Source organism: Papaver somniferum, chromosome 3 (genome assembly GCF_003573695.1).
Source record: "Papaver somniferum cultivar HN1 chromosome 3, ASM357369v1, whole genome shotgun sequence".
Classification (NCBI taxonomy): domain Eukaryota; kingdom Viridiplantae; phylum Streptophyta; class Magnoliopsida; order Ranunculales; family Papaveraceae; genus Papaver; species Papaver somniferum.
The window spans coordinates 51651026-51673547 of NC_039360.1; the positions used below are offsets into that span (position 1 = coordinate 51651026).

General features: G+C 35.9%; 1 protein-coding gene across 1 annotated transcript; it reads left to right on the top strand.

Moving 5' to 3' along the window:
- The first annotated feature begins 17340 nt into the window (after nucleotides 1–17340).
- LOC113356140 (putative F-box protein At5g62660) lies at nucleotides 17341–20722 on the top strand. Its single transcript, XM_026599173.1, has 2 exons — nucleotides 17341–17496; nucleotides 17705–20722. The coding sequence occupies exon 2, from the start codon at nucleotides 17719–17721 to the stop codon at nucleotides 19282–19284; it is 1566 nt and encodes a 521-aa protein (XP_026454958.1). The 5' UTR covers nucleotides 17341–17496; nucleotides 17705–17718; the 3' UTR covers nucleotides 19285–20722.
- The last annotated feature ends 1800 nt before the right edge of the window (nucleotides 20723–22522 follow it).

Here is a 22522-nt window from a genome sequence, read left to right on the forward strand (position 1 = left end):
TCATCTAACGGTGAATAAGGATTGCTTTGTGACTAAGGAAAAATCCTGATTTGAAGGCTATATAAAGAAGACATCTAGCATTGTGCAAAACTAATCCCCACACGTCTGTGTGATACTAGTGTGCTCGCTAGAGTTGATTCTCCTTTAACCTTTGGTTTTCTTCTCTAAAACCAGGTTAATGACTTAAAGACTTCATTGGGATTGTGAAGCCAGACCGATACTACTTTTATCGTAGTTGTGTGATCTGATCTTGCATCTTCTATCGTACGAGTACAATCGATTGATTGGCTTGAGATCGTGAGAGTTCTCCGATAGGAAAGATAAAGAAGTCATAAACATCTTCTTCTCACTGTTTGTGATTCGTCGACAAACCGCCTGTGTAGTCAGGAATGATTGTAGAGAGGTGATTGATTAATCTAGGCTGTTCTTCGGGAATATAAGACCGGATTATCAATTGGTTCCTGTTCACCTTGATCTCATATCTTAAGACGGAACAAAACCTAGGGTTTATCTGTGGGATACAAATTTATCCTTTGATAGACTTTTCTATGTGAGACAGATTTGTTTATTTTCAAGTCTGCGATTTTGGGTTGCAGCAACTCTTGGTTGTGGGTGAGATCAGTTAAGGGAATCAAGTGCGCAGTATCCTGCTGGGATCAGAGGCGTAGGAGTACAACTGTACCATGGATCGGTGGAGACTGATTGGGGTTCAACTATAGTCCAGTCCGAAGTTAGCTTGGAGTAGGCTAGTGTCTGTAGCGGCTTAATACAGTGTGTATTCAATCTGGACTAGGTCCCGGGGTTTTTGTGCATTTGCGGTTTCCTCGTTAACAAAATTTATGGTGTCTGTGTTATTTCTTTTTTGCATTATTTTTTGTATAATGGAAATAATACAGGTTGTGCGTTCGTGATCATCAATTGGAAATCCAACCTTTGGTTGTTGATTGATATTAATTTATCCTTGGACATTGGTTTTTGGTACCGTCCAAGTTATTCCTTGTATTTGATAAAGACTCGCTATTGTTTTTAGCTTGAGTAAAAATCAAATCAAGAGAGAGATATTAACTCCTTGAGATACTTTTATCTAAATTGAGTCTGACTGTCTAGTTGATTCTCTAGCAAAGTATTTCGGAGTTAGTCCATACAGATTGCTAATCGAAATATTGGGTGGTGTTGTTAGACCCCCATTTTTTCACGAAGTTTGACATGTTGATACATGATGTTGTAGATCACGGCTTACAACATGTATTATAACATTCAAACCATCTGAATTCTGCTTTGCAAGAGCCTTTTCTTCGTTTGAAAAATCTACTAAGCATTTAAACTCAGTTTCCGAATTTTCTATCTTTGGACGAATATAACCATCGACGACTAATAGCCATGTATTAAAGTCTCGTGATTGAAGAAAAGATCTCATAGCATATTTCCACCATAGATAGTTTGTTCCGTCAAATCTTGGCGGTACATTAATTGAAGTCGATTCATGAGAACTCGAGTTCATTCTTATAGGTTGGATCGCACCAAACACAGATTGTTAGATATTTTCGTGTTTGCCTGCTCTGATACCAATTGAAAAGACGTGGGTACCCAAATATACCTCAATCTAAAACTTTTCCACCTATAAGTCTTTTTCCCGAAAGTGATTGTCTGTAGACCGAGTCGAGACAATATAACTAATCGGTTCACACTTCGTGTAATCGTCTATGGATACGAGGTCGAGACAATACGACAACAAGATAACTTGCGTGATTGACTATGGATACAAGATTTAGAAAATACAACAACGAAGTATGTTTACTTGATAAATGGTTCGGACTTAAGAATACACAATAGGATTACTATCAAGTAAATAGGAATTAACGTTTGTGTATTTTACTTCTAATTATAATAAAAACAATTATAATTGCAGAAATAGAAAAGTAAAAGACACAACAAGATTTTGTTAACGAGGAAACCGCAAATGCAGAAAAACCACGGGACCTTGTCCAGAATTGAATACTCTCAGGATTAAGCCGCTATACAAAATCAAACCAACTTCGTATAGTTGAGACCAAGCAACTAAACCTATAGTTCACCTAGTTCCGTCTGTATCCCTGCGCCTCCAACTTGCAATAAGTCACGCACTTGGAAAAATTCCTTTGGTTCATATTCCAAACAGTAAAAGAACAACAAATATGTTCGGTAACAGCTCTTTTCAACAAAGTGATATGAGTTCGACAAAAGGCTCTTCCGTTTATCCCAATAAAATCCTTTGTCAGGTCCTTAGATCTATCTAATAGCAACTACCAAAGTAATTGTCAAGATTTTGCAATCAATACTTTGAATCACAAAGAATTGTATTGATGCCGATCTACTCAACTAATCAATCCAATCTATCACAAGGATAAACAAATTATAGTTGGATCCTCTTTACCCGAAAGTATTCTGCATACCAAAGATTATGAACCCAAATCAGAAATCTTCAAAGTCTTCCTTGTCTTCAAATCTTCTTAGATCTTCAATAAACACCTGTTGATGCGTGTCGTAACCACAACAAATTAATCAAGATATTTCCCACTAATTAACTGGTAATATAGCGGTAGTAAGAGATTGTTCCCACAGAGAGCTGTGTGATTGATATGTTATTTAGATAGCAAAACAAAGTAAAAAGGGGGTTGGTTTATGAATAAATAAAAAGATAATAAAAAGAGATGATCAAGGAATCCTTCGCCGTTACCAAGCGATAGATGGATTAGTATACTTATCTATATTCGTTAGAACCATTCATCATCAACCGTAGGAAAGAAGCTGGCGCAGTGCTATCCTCAAAGTCCCTTGTGTAACCAGATACCGAAGCGCTTGCATATCAAGTTCTGTCCAACCGAACCACCAAGTAGTAGCGCACTCAAGGTGTAACCCAGCGGAAGCTTTAAGTTATGTAAACTTAGGTTGATCCTAGCAGTTAGACTCTTAGCGCAAGGTACGCTTACTAGTGTTGTCTTCACACACGATTGCTCCACAGAATCCCTCTGTGAGGTCTCACGTTCTCTACTTGTGTAAGGATTATTCAACAATTACACGGATATCCTAACCCTTTACTAGCAATAGAATGATCAATAGAATAATCCAATTGTACACTTGAACAATGTAGAGATCAATCATAAACCCTGATTATAGTGAAAAAAACGATAAGATGATAAAACTCTGAATAGATTTGTATAATAATGTAGTTCACTCTAGAACATTGAATTCATCCTCAATCAACAAAAGTTTAGCTTCTCATGATTACACAATTACCCGGTTTCCCCCTAAAGGGATAAACCCTAGGTTTTTAATGAATAACAAAAGTATAATATGAGATGTGATATGTAGAGATCCCCTATAATTGTTGCGGAAGTCCTCTTATATAGTTTCCATGAGGTCTAGGTATTAGAATCCACTCGGGACCAAGTTTCCTTGATTTGGAAGTCAAAATACGTCAAAAGGGACCGTATAGGTTTGTCTCAGTCAGAATTGTCGAATACCCCAAAGCAATGCCGAAAGTTGGGGGTCTAAAATACACCTTCTCTGCCCGAAATATGGCCACTTTCGGTATTGCTTTAGCAATGCCGAAAGTTGTGTTGTAGATTGTCGTTTTTCGTCTCGACTGTTTTGGCCGTAATTTCTTCGTCCGAACTCGGAATGACCTCATTCTTTCGTGGTTATCTTCATAATTGAATTCTATTCAAGATGGTGATCAGAAATCCTTAATTTGGATGAGTAAAACTTGGTATTCTAGTCCTTCTTATGGTTTCGACCTTCTTTGCTCCTTTTCGTCGCACTTCTTCCACTTCTTTCAGTTTTAGACACTTGGATCTTTGAGAACTTCACTTTATAACTCTTTTGAAGCCTTTTCCATTCTTCTTGGGATGATTCACCTGATATGACACATAAACTAGAAAATAATCATAATAACGAGTAATATGCAAGAATTATAGATAAAACAAGTATGGAATTGACATTCTAAACATGTAAATCAAGCACTTATCAAATTCTCCCACACTTAGATTTTGCTAGTCCTCGAGCAAACTACTAAACTACAAAAACTCCATGTCGTTGAGGAAACGGTTGCACTTAGCATGTGCAACAGGCCTTTAAACCCCTAGGTGTCCCTAGTGGACAAGTTATAGTCTCGTGAGGGCTTACGAGAGGTATACCCACAAAATCTACTCCAACTTCAAAGCGTTCCAGCTTCCCAAGCATCCAAAGAGCTATGAGGACATAGAGTTTCTGCATGCTAGTAATAAGAAGTTAGAAATACCAAAGAACATATTCTCATTCTCAAATGTTGAGTGAGAAATAACCACACCATAATGAGAGAACGCGTGTTTGAGAGCGATCAATAAGCATTTCGCCTCGACTTCTGCCTCACTTAAAAGGATTTTATGATAATTACACTCAATAAGACTGCTTTTTTATGGGTCTCACATGTGTGCAGGTAGGAATGAAGATAGAAATCCTACACACGTTGAATGGTGGGAAGGAAACCTTCCGAATTATTTCTGGAGACCCCACAAAATCGTGGGAAATAAAAGACTTTTTATGATGATCTCTAAGAAAGGAAATCAACCGTTATTATTAAAAATAGAGGATTTGAGTACTTACCACCTTCATATCTGATTGCAATGATGATAACACCACTCTCACACCATCCAATAGAAACGTCTTCCTTCGGCTCGTCTTCTTCATCTTCTTGGTCTTCGTCTTCAGTCTTCAACTATTGATGATAAACTCTTGAACTTCATAAAACTTTGACAACGATAACTCTTTTCCTCAATTTCCTTGTTGCTTGAAACTTCTTTGTAGATTTTTCTTCGTTATGGCCTTATTGAACAAATAACAACCTAAATGCAAATATTTTTTTTTTCAATATATATATTTTTTCTTTTCCTATTTTTTTTTTGTATTTTGTATATTTTTTTAAAAGATATTGCAACTAAAATAATAAAAATAAAATATTAACATGGCCATTAAAGAAGTACTTTACCACTTGAATCTTCACAACTTGTATCGTCTTCGTATCATAAACTTCAATAACTCTCATCTTTTGATTTTCTTCGCTCTTGTAAATAAGTTTTCATACTTGGATATAAATTACGCTCCTAATGTGTAAGTCTTCAACATGTATGTATATAAAATCTACTCATTGTATGTTGCTTTACTTGGATTTGAAATTTGATCTTTCTTGAATTGTTGCTTGTAAACCTCAAACGTCTTCAACTTTTCTTGTAGATTTTGATGTCACTCCACTTGTTGATGATGATGGTGTTTCTATGGACCTGTTGTTGGCGATAGGGAGAGAATGGTGCTAAATGCAAATCAAACTACAAGAAGGTGGCTTTCATCTATAAACGTCACCCTCATGATTGAGGGGATATTTTGGAGATTTCTTAGAGTTATAATCGGCATGTGATGTATAAATAAGAGTTTCCAAGTCCCAGAGAAGGTTATCGAGACCTTGGGGTAATTATCGAGAGTCTGGGGAAGGTTCGGAGGTTGTAGAGGCTTGGGAAGAAGATTGCAGAAAAGTTTTGCTGCTGCGGAGAAGGAGAAGAAGCTGAAGAACATAAGACCTACAGAGCCCGTCGCATATTCCACAGCAGTAGTTAGGTATCGTTTATTAACAGTGCTTGTCATAGATCTTTAGCCAGTGTTTTCATTCTTTCTGCAACTCTTTCTCTGTAACAGTGGGTTGTGTGCAATACTCATATTCGTTGCAAAATCGCTGCTTTATCCCTTTTCACCTTTGTAAACACCTTTTTGAACAATGGAAAAATATTTTGAGCAAGTTTTTACCATGTGGAGCTAAACCCCATCACTGGGATGACGGAGGAAGCCAATTCTTATTACTGTGGTAACTTTATTTAATTCTTTTTACGATTTTTGCAATAATATAAATTGAATTATGATTTAAAATTAATTAGTTGTCATTTAGTTTGATGGGTTATGCTTAGATTTAGTTTTTTGATATCCCATGCTTACCATTTACAATTAATTTTTTTATAAAATCTATCTTGGTAAAGATTAAGAGTTATTAATTGTTGTTTTTGGAGCTATAATTGTCTAAGAATTAATATTGAAACCATAGAATTAGAGTTTGGTGAAATCCTGATTCCCAGTAATCTCTCAATATTGTCATTATCTTTTCTTTTAATTGCTAGATTAATTTTATTTAAGTCTAAAATCAACAAATGATCTTAGTTAGACTTATCAAAGTGGAGCTTTCAGTTATTCAAGTCTAATCGAATGCCTTAACAAGAAATGTTAGTTAACTAACCTAGTACTTGTCTTGTTTAAAAGTCAAAGGTCTAAGTTATATGGATAATTAGAACCTGATGAGAAAAATAAAGTTATCTTTATTTTAGTCTTATCAAACAAGCGATTGTATTTGTGCAATCGGTTTAACAAAGGAACTAAGGTTCTTAGTCGATTTTTTATGATAACTTTTCACATCATAACAATATTCTTCCTGGTAACATAAGAAAAGGGTTTAACCAAAAATAATGTTCATTTCATAAGCTAAAAGCTCATACTTGTGCCAGTTAATCACAAGGTTGGATGATCTCTTACAAAAAACCTGGTTAAGAGAGATATGTTCAGGTATACTTGTTGTCAATGTGTTTTAGATTCTCAAGTTATGTTCTTTATTTTTGTCTAGGAAACTTCTTAAGAGAATTTTTATTCTTGTTTTTGTTTAAGAAGGACAACTAGGGTTTGGAATAGCCATTATTGTGAGTTCACATAGCTATGTCCAATGTTTTCATCTTCATGTTTTTAGATTTATTTGGTTAAATTCTAAAGTTGATTTGGAAGATGAGTTTTGCAGTATTAATCTTTATGGTTTTATATATTTCAATATGTTATGGGATATGTGTGTTTCCGTCCGTGAACTATTATTGTCCCATACATTGTCAAAAGTTATCTCGATTATATGTCGATATACATGTATTGATACAAGATCGATGAAATTTTTGACAAACAAAAGTTAAGCCTATTATGTCAATTCATTGATGGAAGATAGGTTAGAATCTTTTGTTTACGAGGATTATGTCTATTGTATGTCGTTATGCAAATAGTGATGAAGATAGAATGAATCCTTGTATATTCTGCAGTATTGATCTTCCATGATCCATATTTTATGTGTATACTGTGCGGCTCCATAAGTCTTCTTGTGTGAGCATTTCCAACTAAACTAATGATAGATTCGTTTGTGATTATTTTGGTTGTGTATTCCGATTAAATTAATCATGGGTTCTCTTGTGATTAGTTTAATTGAGAATTTTTTGATACAAAATCATTTCCTTATGGTTTTTGATGTCCAAAGAAATCCTTCTTTTCTTGTAGAAGTAAGGTCGCTCTTGTTGTTCTTTCGGGAATGACATCAAATGGGGGAAAGTTCTTTTGAACTTGCGTTTAATTTCCATATCTTTGTGGGGAGTGCGGCTGTGGAATTTTGAGGAGTTATCTTGTATCTTAATAAACTCTGTGATGAATGCACCTAGCTTCGGATATATGATTGCATCAAAACAAATTGATATGTTCTTTTCTTTGGTCTTTAAGTGTCTCCATCAGAATTTCATTAGGATCCCGTTTTCGTACCTTTGACAATTTTATTGACAAAAAGGGGGAGAATTAATATGTAGTTCACACTACAAATACATATGGTTTTTCGGATCATTATGTAAGGGGGAGTGGTTTTCGTGTTGAGACGAAGTATTGACTAAAGGGGAGTGATACATATCGCCATAGTATTGTTGTCGAAGTTGTAATATAAGAACTTTGATACTGTGTAATAATACTATGACACTGTATAACAATGATCGAGAGATTTTGCTTTCTCATTGTTATGGTTACGGAACTTCAACAACTATGATGCTGAATTGAACATCTATAGAATCATGGGAGTACTTGGAAAAGACGAAGTTTTCGAGTAATGTTGAAGCACCAAGGAGATCAAGCATATGGACGAGAAGCTACAAAGTTTTATTTATTTTGTAATCCATATGTATTGATAGTTTTGCCACTAAAATTGACAAAGGGGGAGATTGTTAGAGCACTGCTCGGTCGAACTCGCATGCGTTGCTATCTCAAGCATGTTTGTCAAGTTTAGGTGTCAAAACTATATGTCTTGATTTCTAGACTACTTATAGCTAAGTCTCCGTTTAGGACAGGTTAGTGTAGTTGAGCTCCAGACTCCATGGCGATTATCTTACGAAGACGAAGAACTACTCGAGGAACTAGTGGAACTTCATCCGACTAAAAGGTATGTGGAGACTTGAACTTATCTATCACTCAAAAGTCTATCTCTCTATCTCCTACTCTTGAGACAAAGTCGTATAAGTATGATAGTTTTCATACATACACATTTGCTATTTCGAGCCGAGTTTACTCGTCTATCTTTTTCTCGAAATACGTGTTGATAAGCTTTCACTTTAACCACTTTTCATCTTTATCCGTGACGAAAGTCAGGATGACGTTTCAATCTTGAAAATAGCTTTGATGACGATAGTCGTGAATAACGATTGTTGTAACATTATAGAAGAATGTTTCAATGATTGAAATGTAGAGTTGAGATTATGTAACCAAATATGGATATAAGCATATATAGTGTGTTCGCACATTAGTGTATAAATCCATGTGCCGGAAACCAATTGTGTGCACTTGTGTATGCGACATTGGTAAAGGAGACAGGTACTGGCGGAAGTTTTTTGACCGAAAACTTCTATTGGAGTTTGTAGTTTACAAACTGGAAAACCGGTCACCTTAGGTACGCGTACTCACGGAAATTTTCGAACCAAAATTTTCTGCTGAGTTTCCAAACTCAAATCCGGTAGCTAAGGTACACGTTCCCGTACGCGTACCCAAGCTGGTTATTTCTCAAATCAGAATTTCATGAACTTAAATCAATATGGAATGCAATCTTTCAAACCATGGCTATATTGTTCATGAATTGATTCAAGTGAATCAAACCGATTTTGTTCCAATTGTGTCTATGAATAAAGACCTAAGCAATTGAACAACTCTATCAACTAGTTCTTATGAGTCATTTGGACTAGTTATGAGAAAAATGAATATGGTTGATATGAAAGTACTCATATGGCTAACCTCGGTTAACTATTTGTGAACCAACCAAGTGTACACGTTTAGGTACGGTTATTCAAACCTAAATGAAACACATTTCATTTGTGTATGACAAGCTAAGTTTCGATCTGACGGTTGAAAGATATTAGCTTGGAGAAATCATGTTTTTCATCTAACGGTGAATACTGAATGCTTTGTTACCAAGGTAACTCAGATTGCAAACCCTAATTTGAAAACTATATAAAGGAGACATCTAGCAATTGGAGAAACTAATCCCCACACCTCATGTGTGATACTAGTTAGTTTGCTAGAGTCGATTATCCTTTAACCTTAAGTTTCTTCCCGAGACTCTGTAGGTTAACGACTGAAACACTTCATTGGGATTGTGAAGCCAAAAGAAACTACTTCTCTTGTAGTTGAGCGATCTGATCTTTCCATTTTCTATCGTACGAGTTCAATTGAATAGTTGACTTGAGATTATATCTCCGACAAGGCAAGATAAAAAGAAATCACAAACATCTTCGTCTCATCGTTTGTGATTCCGCAATATCTTGTTTCGCTGCCATACGACTACGATTATTGTGAGGTGATTGATAATATTAGGATGTTCTTAGGGAATATAAGTCCGGATTATCAATTAGTTCATGTTCACCTTGATTTATCAAAAGACAGACCAAAACTCATAGGTTTATCTGTGGGAGACAGATTTATCTATTATCATAGACTTTTATGTGTGATACAGATTTGTTTATTAAAGTCTTCGACTTTGGGTCGTAGAAACTCTTGGTTGTGGGTGAGATCATCTAAGGGAATCAAGTGCGTAGTATCCTGCTGGGATCAGAGACGTAAGAAGCGCAACTGTACCTTGAATCAGTGTGATATTGATTAGGGTTCAACTACAGTCCAGACCAAAGTTAGTTTGTAGTAGGCTAGTGTCTGTAGCGGCTTAATACAGTGTGGTGTTCAATCTGGACTAGGTCCCGGGGTTTTTATGCATTTGCGGTTTCCTCGTTAACAAAATTTCTGGTGTCTGTGTTATTTCTATTCCGCATTATATTTCGTTATATAATTGAAATATCACAGGTTGTGCGTTAAAATCAATCAATTAGAATATCCAACTTTTGGTTGTTGATTCAAATTGATTGACACTTGGATATTGGTCTTTGGTACCATCCAAGTTATTATCCTTGTATTTGATAAAGACTTACAAATTTCTATTTGCTTGAGTAAAGATCAAATCAAGTGAGAGAGATATTAACTCCTTGATATGCTTTTCTCTAGATTGAGTCTGAATGTCTAGTTTATTCTCTACAAAGTATATTGGAGTTAGTCCATACAGATTGCTAATCGAAATATTGGGTGTGGTTGTTATACCCCTGTTTTTTCATGCACAATACTTGTTTCGGGTAAAGAGGATCCAACTATAATCGGTTTATCCTTGTGACAGATTAGATTGATTAGTTGAGTAGATCGACATCAATACAATTCTTTGTGATTCAAAGTATTGATTGCAAAATCTTGACAATTACTTTGGTAGTTGTTATTAGATAGATCTAAGGACCTGACAAAGGAGTTTATTGGGATAAACGGAAGAGCCTTTTGTCGAACTCATATCACTTGGTTGAAAAGAGTTGTTACCGAACAGATTTGTTGTTCCTTTACTGTCTGGAATACGAACCAAAGGAATTTTTCCAAGTGCGTGACTTATTACAAGTTGGAGGTGCAGGGATACAAACGGAACTAGGTGAACTATAGGTTTAGTTTCTTGGTCTCAACTATACGAAGTTGGTTTTATTTTGTATAACGGCTTAATCCTGAGAGTATTCAATTCTGGACAAGATCCCAAGGTTTTCTGCATTTGCGGTTTCCTCGTTAACAAAATCTTGCTGTGTCTTTTACTTTTCTATTTCCGTAATTATAATAGTTTTTATTATAATTAGAAGTAATATACACAAACGTTAATTCCTATTTACTTAATAGTAATCCTATTGTGTTTGGTTAAGTCCGAACCATTTATCAAGTAAACATACTTCGTTGTTTTATAGTCTCGATCTTGTATCCATAGTCAATCACGCAAGTTATCTTGTTGTCGTATTGTCTCGATCTCGTATCCATAGACGATCAGCGAAGTGTGAGCCGATTAGTTGTATTGTCTCGACTCGGTCTATAGACAATCACTTTCGGATAAAGGACTTATAGGTGGAAAAGTTTTAGATTGAGGTATATTTGGGTACCCACGTATTTTCAAGTAGATACGTCCATCTAAGTATCATCGATTACGAGACTTGTTTTTTGTAGAATTCGTATCTTTAAAGATAGATAACAAGTTTATTACTTGAAATAATTGTGATTAGATTATTTGGATACGACTGGATTGATCTTGGATATTTATTTTTTGTGATCATCCAAGTACTCTTCTTAACAACTAGGTTCACTGATTCCTTAGTCTATAATTACTGATTGAGAAGACATAAATATATAAACTTTATATACATATTATCAATGGTCATTAAGTTGGTCTGCTTGCAATTGTATTAGGTTTTTCTATATAGGTTGCCGAACGAAAAAGTTGGTGGTGTACTTGGTACCCTCTTCTTTTCAATACTTCACAGAACTTTGGGAGCACTTACAAATCAATAGAACACAAAGACAATTCTTAAGTCAACAAATTCTTTTCCATTAGCTTAAAAGAAGATTACAAAAATCATGTCCAACCTATGGACTTACAAGCTTATTCTCTACCTAAGATTAAAATCACTCTGTACTGAAATGTGGTTCCTCTACACTTGACGACCCGCACTTGCAAAAGTTCTCTAGCTTATTTATAGCGCCAAGAACACAACCAATCCGTGTGCAACTAAGTGCACAACCTATGGAAAACCATCTATCCATATGAATTTATCCTAACCACAACAAAGCTTTCTAACTGCTAGTTGTTATGATGGCTTGCAGATTGATGCCACACTTGATCTAGACGGTTAGGGAATGCCAAACTCGGTTATAAAGACCCTTTATAATCGTCTCAAACCAACTCCTTGCTCTGGCATGCGTGTGATGCGCATCAAACTTGTAACTGGCAGCATGAGCCAACACCCAACCATCATAGTGATATACATATTTTTGCATGAGCCAATGCACAACTATCATAGCGCTGCTATACTCAACTTGGCATCTGCCAATGTACAACTATCATAACGCTATAATTATCCTGGCCATGTACTCAACTCATATTGATGCCAACATCCAAATTAAAGTCATGCCAACCATGCATTGGTCTGCTGCTTGGCTCAGTTCCATACATTAAGTGCATCACTTGCATTCTTTTTGCGGAGCAATATACAACAATGTCGCAGTTGGCAACGCATTGTTGCATATGCATTATCCAAGTCTTGGACAATGCTTGGGCCAATATCCAAGTCATTCCATGACTTGCATTACATCCCTAATTTCTTCCTTGAGCTGGATAACTCGGATTACAGATATGTAACACTGTATGTATGACGCTTCATCGTCGGACTATTCAGCTCCATTGGATAGGCCACTGACTTCAATAATGCGCCATCATTATGCTTCACTGACTATGTCGCTAACACCCATCACATGGCTGACCAAATATCTAAAGTTGGCAAAATTGCATAGGAATTACCCTAAAGAGTCGCATCTAGTCAGGGGTATAACTAGTTTTTTGGGCTTATATAAAGGAGACATAAGAACTCCGCTCGATTGATTCGATAATCAATTGAACGCCTCGCCAAGATTATATTAAAGATGCATGTGTAATTCAACCAACAATTTCCCCGTATACGAAAGAAATTTAGTCGATTTATCAAAGCAAGGTGATTAAGGATCTCTGCATCTTCTTGTTCGTCGTTGTCGGGTACGTGTTGCAAAGCGCTAGTTTTGTATCCAAACCCAAACTCTGATATCTATCATTAATAATCGAATTTTTCTGGGTTTTATTTGAAATTTTAACTTTGAATTTAAATTACCTTAATTTTGCTTGATTGAGCTTCTTAAAAATTCAATTTTTTTTTGTTTTGGCATGTGTGTTTATAGGAAGCTGAAGGAAAATGTCCATGAAGCGAAAGGAGGTTCCCATTAAAAATTGCGATGTTTATATAAACCTACCAAAACTATTGAAAGGCTTCCTCTACCGTTCATGTAATGGTAATGTGGATTATTATCCTACTAATTAAGTTTATTGCAAGTCCTATTACTAGTTCTAAAATTGTTAATAGTGATGATTGTATATTGACTGAGATTTTTAGCAGACTTCCAGTGAAATCACTCTGAAGGTTCAAATCAGTATGTAAAAGTTGGTTGTCTTTGATTAAGAATGACGCCTACTTGATTCAATTACACAGTACCCGAGCAAAATAGATTTTCAAGACTTGATCTTTGATTTAAAGGGAAATCAAATAGACTTATCGGTTAGAGGAAGTCTGGTATCAAAAGTATTTACTTAGGTTGAAGAAACTCTTGGGATGTAAAGGACGTCAGCTAAGGGAATCAACTGTGTAGAACTTTGCAAGGTTCAAAAGACATAAGGAGTGAGAGAGTAACTGAATCGCTTGGAGGGTGGATTCAGTCTCAACTACATTCCAGTCCGAAGTCTGATAGTAGGATAGTGCCTGTAGCGTCTTAGTACAGTTTGGTATTCAAATATGGACAAGGTCCTGGGATTTTTCTGCATTTACGGTTTCCTCGTTAATAAAATTTCTGGTGTCTGTGTTATTTCTTTTTCGCATTATATTGTTTATCTTTATAATTGAAATATCACAGGTTGTACGTAATTAAATCAATCAAAGTAGATACGCCCATCTAATTATAATCGATTATGAGATTTATTTCTTGTAGAATTCGTATCTTGAAAGACAGATAACAATTTTATTACTTGGCAGAATATCAATTGGATTATTTAATACGACTAGATTGATCTTGGATATTGATTTTTGAGATCGTCCAAGTACTCTTCTTAATAATCAGGTTCACAGACTCATTTATCTATAATTACTGATTGAGAAGAGATAGAGATATGAACTCTATACACATATTGTCAAGGATCATTAAGTTGGTTTGTTTGTAATTGTATTAGGTTTTATCCATACAGGTTGTCGAACAAAAAATTTGGTGGTGTACTTGGTACCCTCTCATTTTCAATACTTCAAATAATTTGGGGAGCACTCACGAATCAACAAAACAAAAAGTAATTCTTAAGCCAACAAATTCCTTTTCATTATCTTAGAGGAAGATTACTCCTCTCGATTGATTCGATAATTAATTGAACACCTCGCCAAAATTAGATTAAATATGCATGTGTAATTTAATCCAACAACTTTCATGTATATGAAAGAAATTTAGTCGATTTAGCAAAGCAAGCTGATTAAGGATCTCTGCATCTTCTTGTTCGAATTTGTCTGGTATATGTTGCAAGCAAATCTCTAGTTTTTCAGTTCAAACCCAAACTTTGATATATATGGTGTAATTCCGGTATCTTTTAAAAAATAAATAGTTTTCAATTTTTTTTAGGGTTTATTTGAAATTTCAATCGTATTTTGTTATGTGTGTTTATAGGAAGCTGAAGGAAAATGTCCATTAAGCGAAAGGAGGATCCCATTAACAATCGGGATGTTTACATAAACCTTCTAATACTATTGAAAGGCCTCATCATATCCATATATAGGAAGCACAACATGAAGAAACAATACAATGATAGATTAATAATACCTGAAGTGAAGCCACATATTTCATCTATGCCACTAACAAACTTTTCTATCAATTGAGAATCTCACGCCAATGCATAGTTATTTGACTAATATAAGCTACACATGGTGGTGCTGCATGAGAGATACTAGCAAGAAGATCTTGCGCCACAATCCATGTCCATCGTACAATAGGATCAAGCGATGTCATCCTATGACCTTCACAAAAATGAGTATCTTCTTAGTCGGCCAACAAACTACTTCATCATACTGCAGTATCCTTTAAAAAGATTCGATAGAAAAAAACTTCATGACACTCAAAAAACCTAGAACCTTATATATTAAACTAAGTTATATTGTCACCAAAATGAAACGTTTACAAAAAGATTAACTCGTTTCAGATTGGATAAATTTGGATCTCTTATATTAGGCTTGAGAGTGTGGGACTATAGTGTCAGAAGCCCAGTAATTTTGGATTTAAAAAAAACAAAGATGCTAAATCAGACATGATCATGTGATTTCTATCAGATCCAGATGATATTAAGTCGGACCTGACTCAGTTAGGTGATTTTTGTCAGATCCAGACGAGTTAGTATCGTAAGGCCTATTCCTATGCACATGCAAAAAAAAAAAAAAAAACTGGTTTGGCATACCAGGTGGCATGCAAACCAATTGCGCCACTATGGGAAAACCACTGAGCGATAGACTTTCTAGCGAGCGATATTCATAAAAACGCCAGGGATAATGACTTTATCGACAGCGCGCAACGGCTTATCGCTATAAATATGTAACTTTCAAACTCAAAACTTACCCCAAATTTTTCACACAAAAGTTTCTCTTTTTCTCAATCTATTCTCTATTTCTCAATCTAATTTATTTGTTCTATTTTCTCCAAATGGCACAATTAACCCAACTTGATTCGGCAACGCAACTTGATTTTTTTGGAGTAGTGCTTGAAGGTGCCGTTAAGAAGATATCTGAAGTTTATAAAGAAATAGGTAAGAAACAAAGAAGTCTTCAACTTTTGGATATTAACAAAGTCAAAACTGCAACTAAGAAAAGGAAGAGAAAAGTTGAAGGCAAGGAAAATCAAGGCAAAACAAATTTGAAGCCAAAGAAGAAGATAAACAAAGGAGACTCCGTTCATGAGCGCATTGATTGGAATTTTTGTGAAATGAAGAAGATAAACAAGATGAAGAACGTTGTCCCAAATTTTTATTTTTAAAGTCTTTCCAATTATTGTCTAGTTTTATGTCTTGTAAAATGACTATTAATATTATATCGAAGTTTAATGAATTTGAAAATTTGACGAATATTGTTGAAAATTATTATGAACTCTATTTTTAATCCAATGTTGTTGAATATTGTTGAAACTTACAATTAATAATTTAAACAAATATTAAAACAAAAACATAAGAACTTAGACAATTAAGAAATTAAAACTTAAAACATAAGAACTTAGACAATTAAGAAATTAAAATATAAGATCTTAAAACATAAACTTAGACAATTGAGAAATTACAACATAAATGTTGGACAATATTTGGGAAAATATCTTAAAATATCGAAACAACTTTCAAAACGGATTTTTTTTCCGTAGATTCGACGATATTCCTTACGACACCTTTATCGAAGTGCAATCACGGTTTCACCATCCGCACGACACCTTTGTTGAAATTCCATCCTGGATTCATCATCCCTCAAATTTGGACCTTGTTGCTGAAGTAAAGCAACATACCTAGTAACTCCGATTGATTGTAGTGAAGCGCTGATTCAACTCTGACATTTCATGATTGTTGAGGTTCATTGGTTGTTCTTGAAATTTCTCAAAAAATCCTTTGCCACAATAATTGGGGATGAAATTCATCATGAATAAAATAAATATAATTCCTGCAAATGCCTTCATCTTCCGCAGTAGTAAATTTTGGTTTTCGCCTCATAAATTGACGTCTCCTAATTTCACTTTCCACATTGGAAGGATCAACAACCCTTCGATTTGCGGCATCACGTTGGTTTGCTTCGAACTCAGCGAACTCATATTATCAGCCATGATCTCTAAGGAATTGGAAGAGTGATGAAAAGAATTGGAGATTGAGAAATTCTTGAGAGGTTTAGAAATTCTGGTGTGAGTTGAAATGAGATTGGTATTTATAGAGGGAAAAATAGTAGCCGTTGGATGAAGATCTGATAAGCGATGATCAGAGAGCCGAGTGATAACTTGACTAGCGCTGGCGCTTTAAAGACCAGCGAGCGCTGGGTTGACCGTCGAGCGATGAACACTCTATCGCTCGCTGGAAACTCTGTCGTGTATGCCTATATGTTATTCCTGACATATACGCATATGAGTTTGGCAGTTTGGCATACCCTTAGTGCGTATATGCCAAATATCAGTTTTTAGCACGTGCTTAGGAATAGGCCTAAGCTTGTTGTTTTTTGTTTAGCCGATTCAACTCAGGGTCAACTCAAGAACATCTGGTCAGGGGTATAAATAGTCTTTTTGGGCTTTTATAAAGGAAGGAGACATAAGATATCGGCTTGATTGATTGATCAATTGAACGCCTCACAGAAGCTATAGATGAAAGATGCATGCGTAATTCAGCCTACAACTTCCCCGTATACAATAGAAATTTAGTCGATCTAGAAAAAATAAAAAGCTAATTAAGGATCTCTGCATCTTCTTGTTCGTCGTCGTCGGGTATGTGTTGCAAAGCTCTAGTTTTTCCGTTCAAACCCAAACTTTGATATCTATGGTGTAATTCCGATATTTCTTATGAAAATAATAATTAGAGTATTCGAATTTTTCTGGGTTTTATTTGAAATTTTAACTATGAATTTTGAATTAGTGATTTGCTTGATTGAGCTTCTTAAAAATTCAATCTTTTTTTTGGTATGTGTGTTTATAGGAAGCTGAAGGAAAATGTCCATGAAGCGAAAGGAGGTTCCCATTAACAATTGCGATGTTTACATAAACCTACCAAAACTATTGAAAGGCCTCCTCTACCGTTCACGTAATGGTAATGTGGATTATTATCCTACTAAGTTTATTGCAAGTCCTGTTACTAGTTCTGAAATTGTTAATAGTGATGATTGTATATTGACTGAGATTTTAAGCAGACTTCCAGTGAAATCACTCCTAAGGTTCAAATCAGTATGTAAACGTTGGTTGTCTTTGATTAAGAATGACACCTACTTGATTCAATTACACAGTACCCGAGCAAAATCACGTCCGAATCTCCTTGTCATTGTTCCGTTGAAGCAACAACGAAAGAACATCGATGACCATTGGCTTACCCGAACCAAAACGCCTCGTCAGTGTATTTTATCTGCAGAGTTATTACTGAGTGAAGGCAGTGGTTGTGAGGAAAGAGAGCCAGAAGCCATTATTCATAATGTTAGGATGACTGATAATAACTGGTTTGTTTATGATCAAGTTTTGGGACCCGTAAATGGTTTGGTTTGTTTTGTTGATCGGGGTGAATTTGCTGTTAGATTATACAATGTCAGTACCCGAGAAGTAGCACCATGGATACAATCAACATTATTGAAGGAAGAAAGAGATCTGTATGAAAAAGATGGAACTTACATAAATAATGTTCACGGAGGACCGGTTTTTCTGTTTGGATATGATCCTTTGGCTAAGGAGCATAAACTTTTCTGCTTTTGGACATTATCAAGAATCCGAACTTATCTTGGGCGTGCTATTGAATCCCATAATTATGTAAGTTGGGAGGCCTTGACAATAGGTCGTGACACTAAGTGGAGAAGGATTGATGTGGTGCCTCATGAGGACAACCAAGAAAAGCTTAATGTGGTGATTCCTGCATTCTTGAATAGAAAATCTTTTGTGTATGCAAATGGTTCCATATATTGGATAAATAAGCTTATGAGCATCTCGGGTGATTCTGTTCATCGTACCGAGGACAAACACTCCAAGGGTGGTGATAATGGTGATCCTGATGTTATCGTAGCGTTTGATGTTGGAAGTGAGAAGTTTAGAGTTATTCCAATTCCTAAGTTCATTCTTGACGAGCCTCGTGAACCAGCCTTCTTGCAGCCTATTGCTATTCTTGAAATGGATGGACGTTTAGTTCTAGTATATAGAAAGAGACTGTGCACTGTGAAATTGTGGATATTGAATGATGACATTGACAGAAAAATGGAGAATTGTAAAGGAAACATAAGAAATTGGAGTGAAGAGACTATTGCGTTACCCTTTCTTTGCGATACGCGGATTCTGGGTTTTCATGGAATTCCAGGGACTACCCAGATTGTCTTTGAAAACTATGGAGATTTTCATAAACACATTAAGTTAGGGGCTTTGTATTCATATGATCTCAAAAACAAGACTTTCAAAGAAATTGAGATCGATGGAATCTCTTCCATTCCCCTTCATTACACTAGATTTCTACTAGCAACTTTCACCGAAAGCCTTTTTTCCTGTTCAGCCTCAACAACACAGCAGTCAAAACTTAGTGCATCTTAATGGTGGGCACTTGTGCTAGTAGTTTTACTCATGTTTCTGGTTCTGTTTGATTGGTCTGCATCAGTCTAAGCGCCAGTAATGGTAATAGTTTCTGGTTTTTAACTAATAGTAATAGGTTGCTGAGAATCTGACAAAGAGTCACAAATCCAGTTATTGTGAAGTTAATTTATTGAATATAAAGTTCTGTTTATTCTTCACTGTTTCTGTGTTTGTGTGATCTGAAACCTCGTCAGGTGTTACGGTGGGTTTGATTGTTGAAGAGATTGGTGTTTTTGTTTCTTATAATCCTTTTTGATTAAATCTAGAAGTCTGGATTTTGTTTCCTGGTTATGAAAATGGATGTGAAATTTCTGTGTTTCAAGTGTGTGGAGACTGAAGAAGTTCGTATGTAATAATCACAAGTATTTAATGTTTTTCTGTTGAAGCAAATCCACAAGGTCAAGACTTGTGGGATCTTGTTAATGGTGTTGTCTCGGTCATTCCAGGCGACACTCGAGAGAATGTCGATTTCTAAGAAAGTGGAGTTTAATAATGCGGAAGATCTCTGTTTGTTCGAGTTAGATGTGGAGAAGGCAATTAACTCAACCCGCCATCATTGAATTAGATACTGTTCTTTCAGACCAAGAAGCCTTACTAAGCAAGTATCAAGCTAGAGTTCAGAAGACGTACACAAAGTTGCCTCAAGCTTTCATCAAGTTCAGGTGCAGAGGTGTTGTTTGGAGAAAAGTGATGCAGCAAGGGTGGTCACAGAAAAAGAAACTGGCATGGGAAGTACGATAATTGTCTGGTCATGCCAAACAGGGCTGTTCTATGAAGCTCGCGCATGATCATTATTCATGAGAACGGAGGCGAAAGATAAGCTGATTCGGGAGCAATATTTGTCGTAGAAAATTCTGATATACAAGAGAGGAAGGAACCTTGTAATTCCAATGTTTCCGTCGGATCATGCCCATCAACAGTGTCAAGGCTAGGAAGGAATTCCTCTGGATCAGCAGGGAGTGATCTTCAGAGGAAAGCAACTTGGGACGAATTCCTTCAGATCAGCAGAATGATTTTCGCAGGAAAGCAACTTGAAGATGGCCGTAGCTTGGCTAATTACAACATCCAAAAGGAATCTACTCTTCATTTGGTTTTGACGCTTTATGGAGGGGTTATTCAGCATTCTTTGATGACTTTGGCTCGCAAATACAATCAAGATGAGCTGATTTTCAGGGAATGTTATGCTCGTCTGCATCCAAAAGCCATGAAGTAGTGTGGTCACAGCAGCCCAAGAAAAAGATCTAGTGAGCACCAGTCTTGCGGTTGTTGTGGCAGCTAGTAGAAGTGATATCTGTCTCAAATCTCTTAGTACACATAACAATGTTTAGTTTTCGGAACTGATTCTATGATCATCTTCATTTGACTTTGTTCCTTCTCTCAATATCATGTTCAGTTCAGCTATAAAATTTTGTTTGAAGTAAATTTGAATGTTACAGTTAACAACACAATTGGAGACAACGTGGCTTTAGAAGACACGAAACTTTTGTTCGTCTCTCGGATAATCAAATCCGGAATGTGTGTTCTGTTTGGTCCAACTAATCCTCGCGTTTTTAGGGGCCACTCAAAAGGCTTTAGGGGCCATCAATTTATACCCATCCAAAGACTCTAGTTAAGGGGTACCCTATATGATATTGAAGTTACATAAATGCCCTTCTGGTAAAACTGTATAAAAACCAAATAAAAAAAAATTCTACTCATTTCAACTCTTCTTCTTCCAGTTTCATATCTTCCGATTGTGGAAGAAAAAAAACTTTCCCTCGTTCAACCGAAACATCGCCGCGAATCGTAAAATCAAAACATCGTCGATTCGTTTATAAAACAATGGATAAGGGAAATGAAACCCACAGACCTAGAACCAAAAATGTTGCTCGGGGTATCGATCCAAAGATTGGGATTTTAGCAAGAAATAAAGAAATTCTTGCTGCAAAATGAAGAAGAACGCGAAGAACAAGTACCCGGCAATGTAGTCGGTGGTGGCGATTCCGATAGTCAAACACTTCGTCAACTTCAAATGACCCCAATTAGGTAAGAATCTATCATTTTTGGTGTTTATTTCGCTTTAATTCGACGAATCAAGCAAATTTTTTTTTAGGGTTTTCGGTTTTTTATCCAGATTCGCGCGATATTCATGCTTACTTACTTCCGAATGTAGTCGTGTTCTTCGTTTCTCAAGAACATCGATAGTATTCGGGAGATATATTTGTTGGTTATCTGCCGAATATTGTTGGCCATATCTTCCTGGATACAAACTGGTAATAATCGGTAGTTTGATGAATTTTTTGGCTTCCGAATATATTTAAGTAGACACACAATATTCGGAAGTACACTCACTACCTAATATATATATTGAAAAAATCTCAAAATTTCTGATATAGGAAAAATCCCATTTTGGGGCCAGTATTTATTCGGAAGACAATATAATGTTTTGTACCTCCGATTGTGTAGGATAAAATTTTAGAGTTTCTGAACTCCAGTTGATGAATATTCGGTTGTAAACATGTTTAGTTATATTCCGATTGTTTTTCATTCGGGAAAAATATGTGTCTTCTTACTTCCGAATTTGTTTATTCGGGTTATAGTTTTGTACTTTTTCTTCCGATTGTGTAGGATGAAAAATTTAGAGCTTCTGAACTCCAATTGATGCATATTCGGTTGTAAATATGTTTAGTTAGCTTTCGATTGTTTTGTATTCAGGAACAATATGTGTCTTTTTACGTCTGAATGTGTACATTCGGGTTATATTTCCATACTTTGTCTTCCGATTGTATAGTTTGTAAATATTGTTCCTTTCTTTGTTGTTTAGACAAAGTCGAGAAAGGAGGAAGAAAGTGACAGCTAGTGCTAGGAGGGAAAGGAGCGCCAAAGATAATTCAAGTGCTCAACAAAGCTTACAAGAACAAAGCAGTCAACAAGGAGTGCAACCAAGTGCTGAACAAAGTGTAGAACAACAAGGCAGTGAACAAGGGGTGCAACCAAGTGTTGAACAAGCCGCTCAACAAAGTGCAAAACCAACTGCTCCACAAGTTACACCCCACCATGAAATTGAACCAGTTGATCCAGTGCCAAGAGTGGAAGAAGAAGGACAACCAAGTGGTACCCAAAAAGCCAAAAAAGGAAAAGATGGTGTAAAGAAGGATATTTCTAAGAAAGCATCACATCTTGTCCCTCAGCACTTGAAGAAGAAGGGTATTCTAGCAGG

Excerpts from the sequence above, each read along its gene's own strand:
- LOC113356140 (XM_026599173.1), top strand. The coding sequence starts at position 17,719 with ATGTCCATGAAGCGAAAGGAGGTTCCCATTAACAATTGCGATGTTTAC.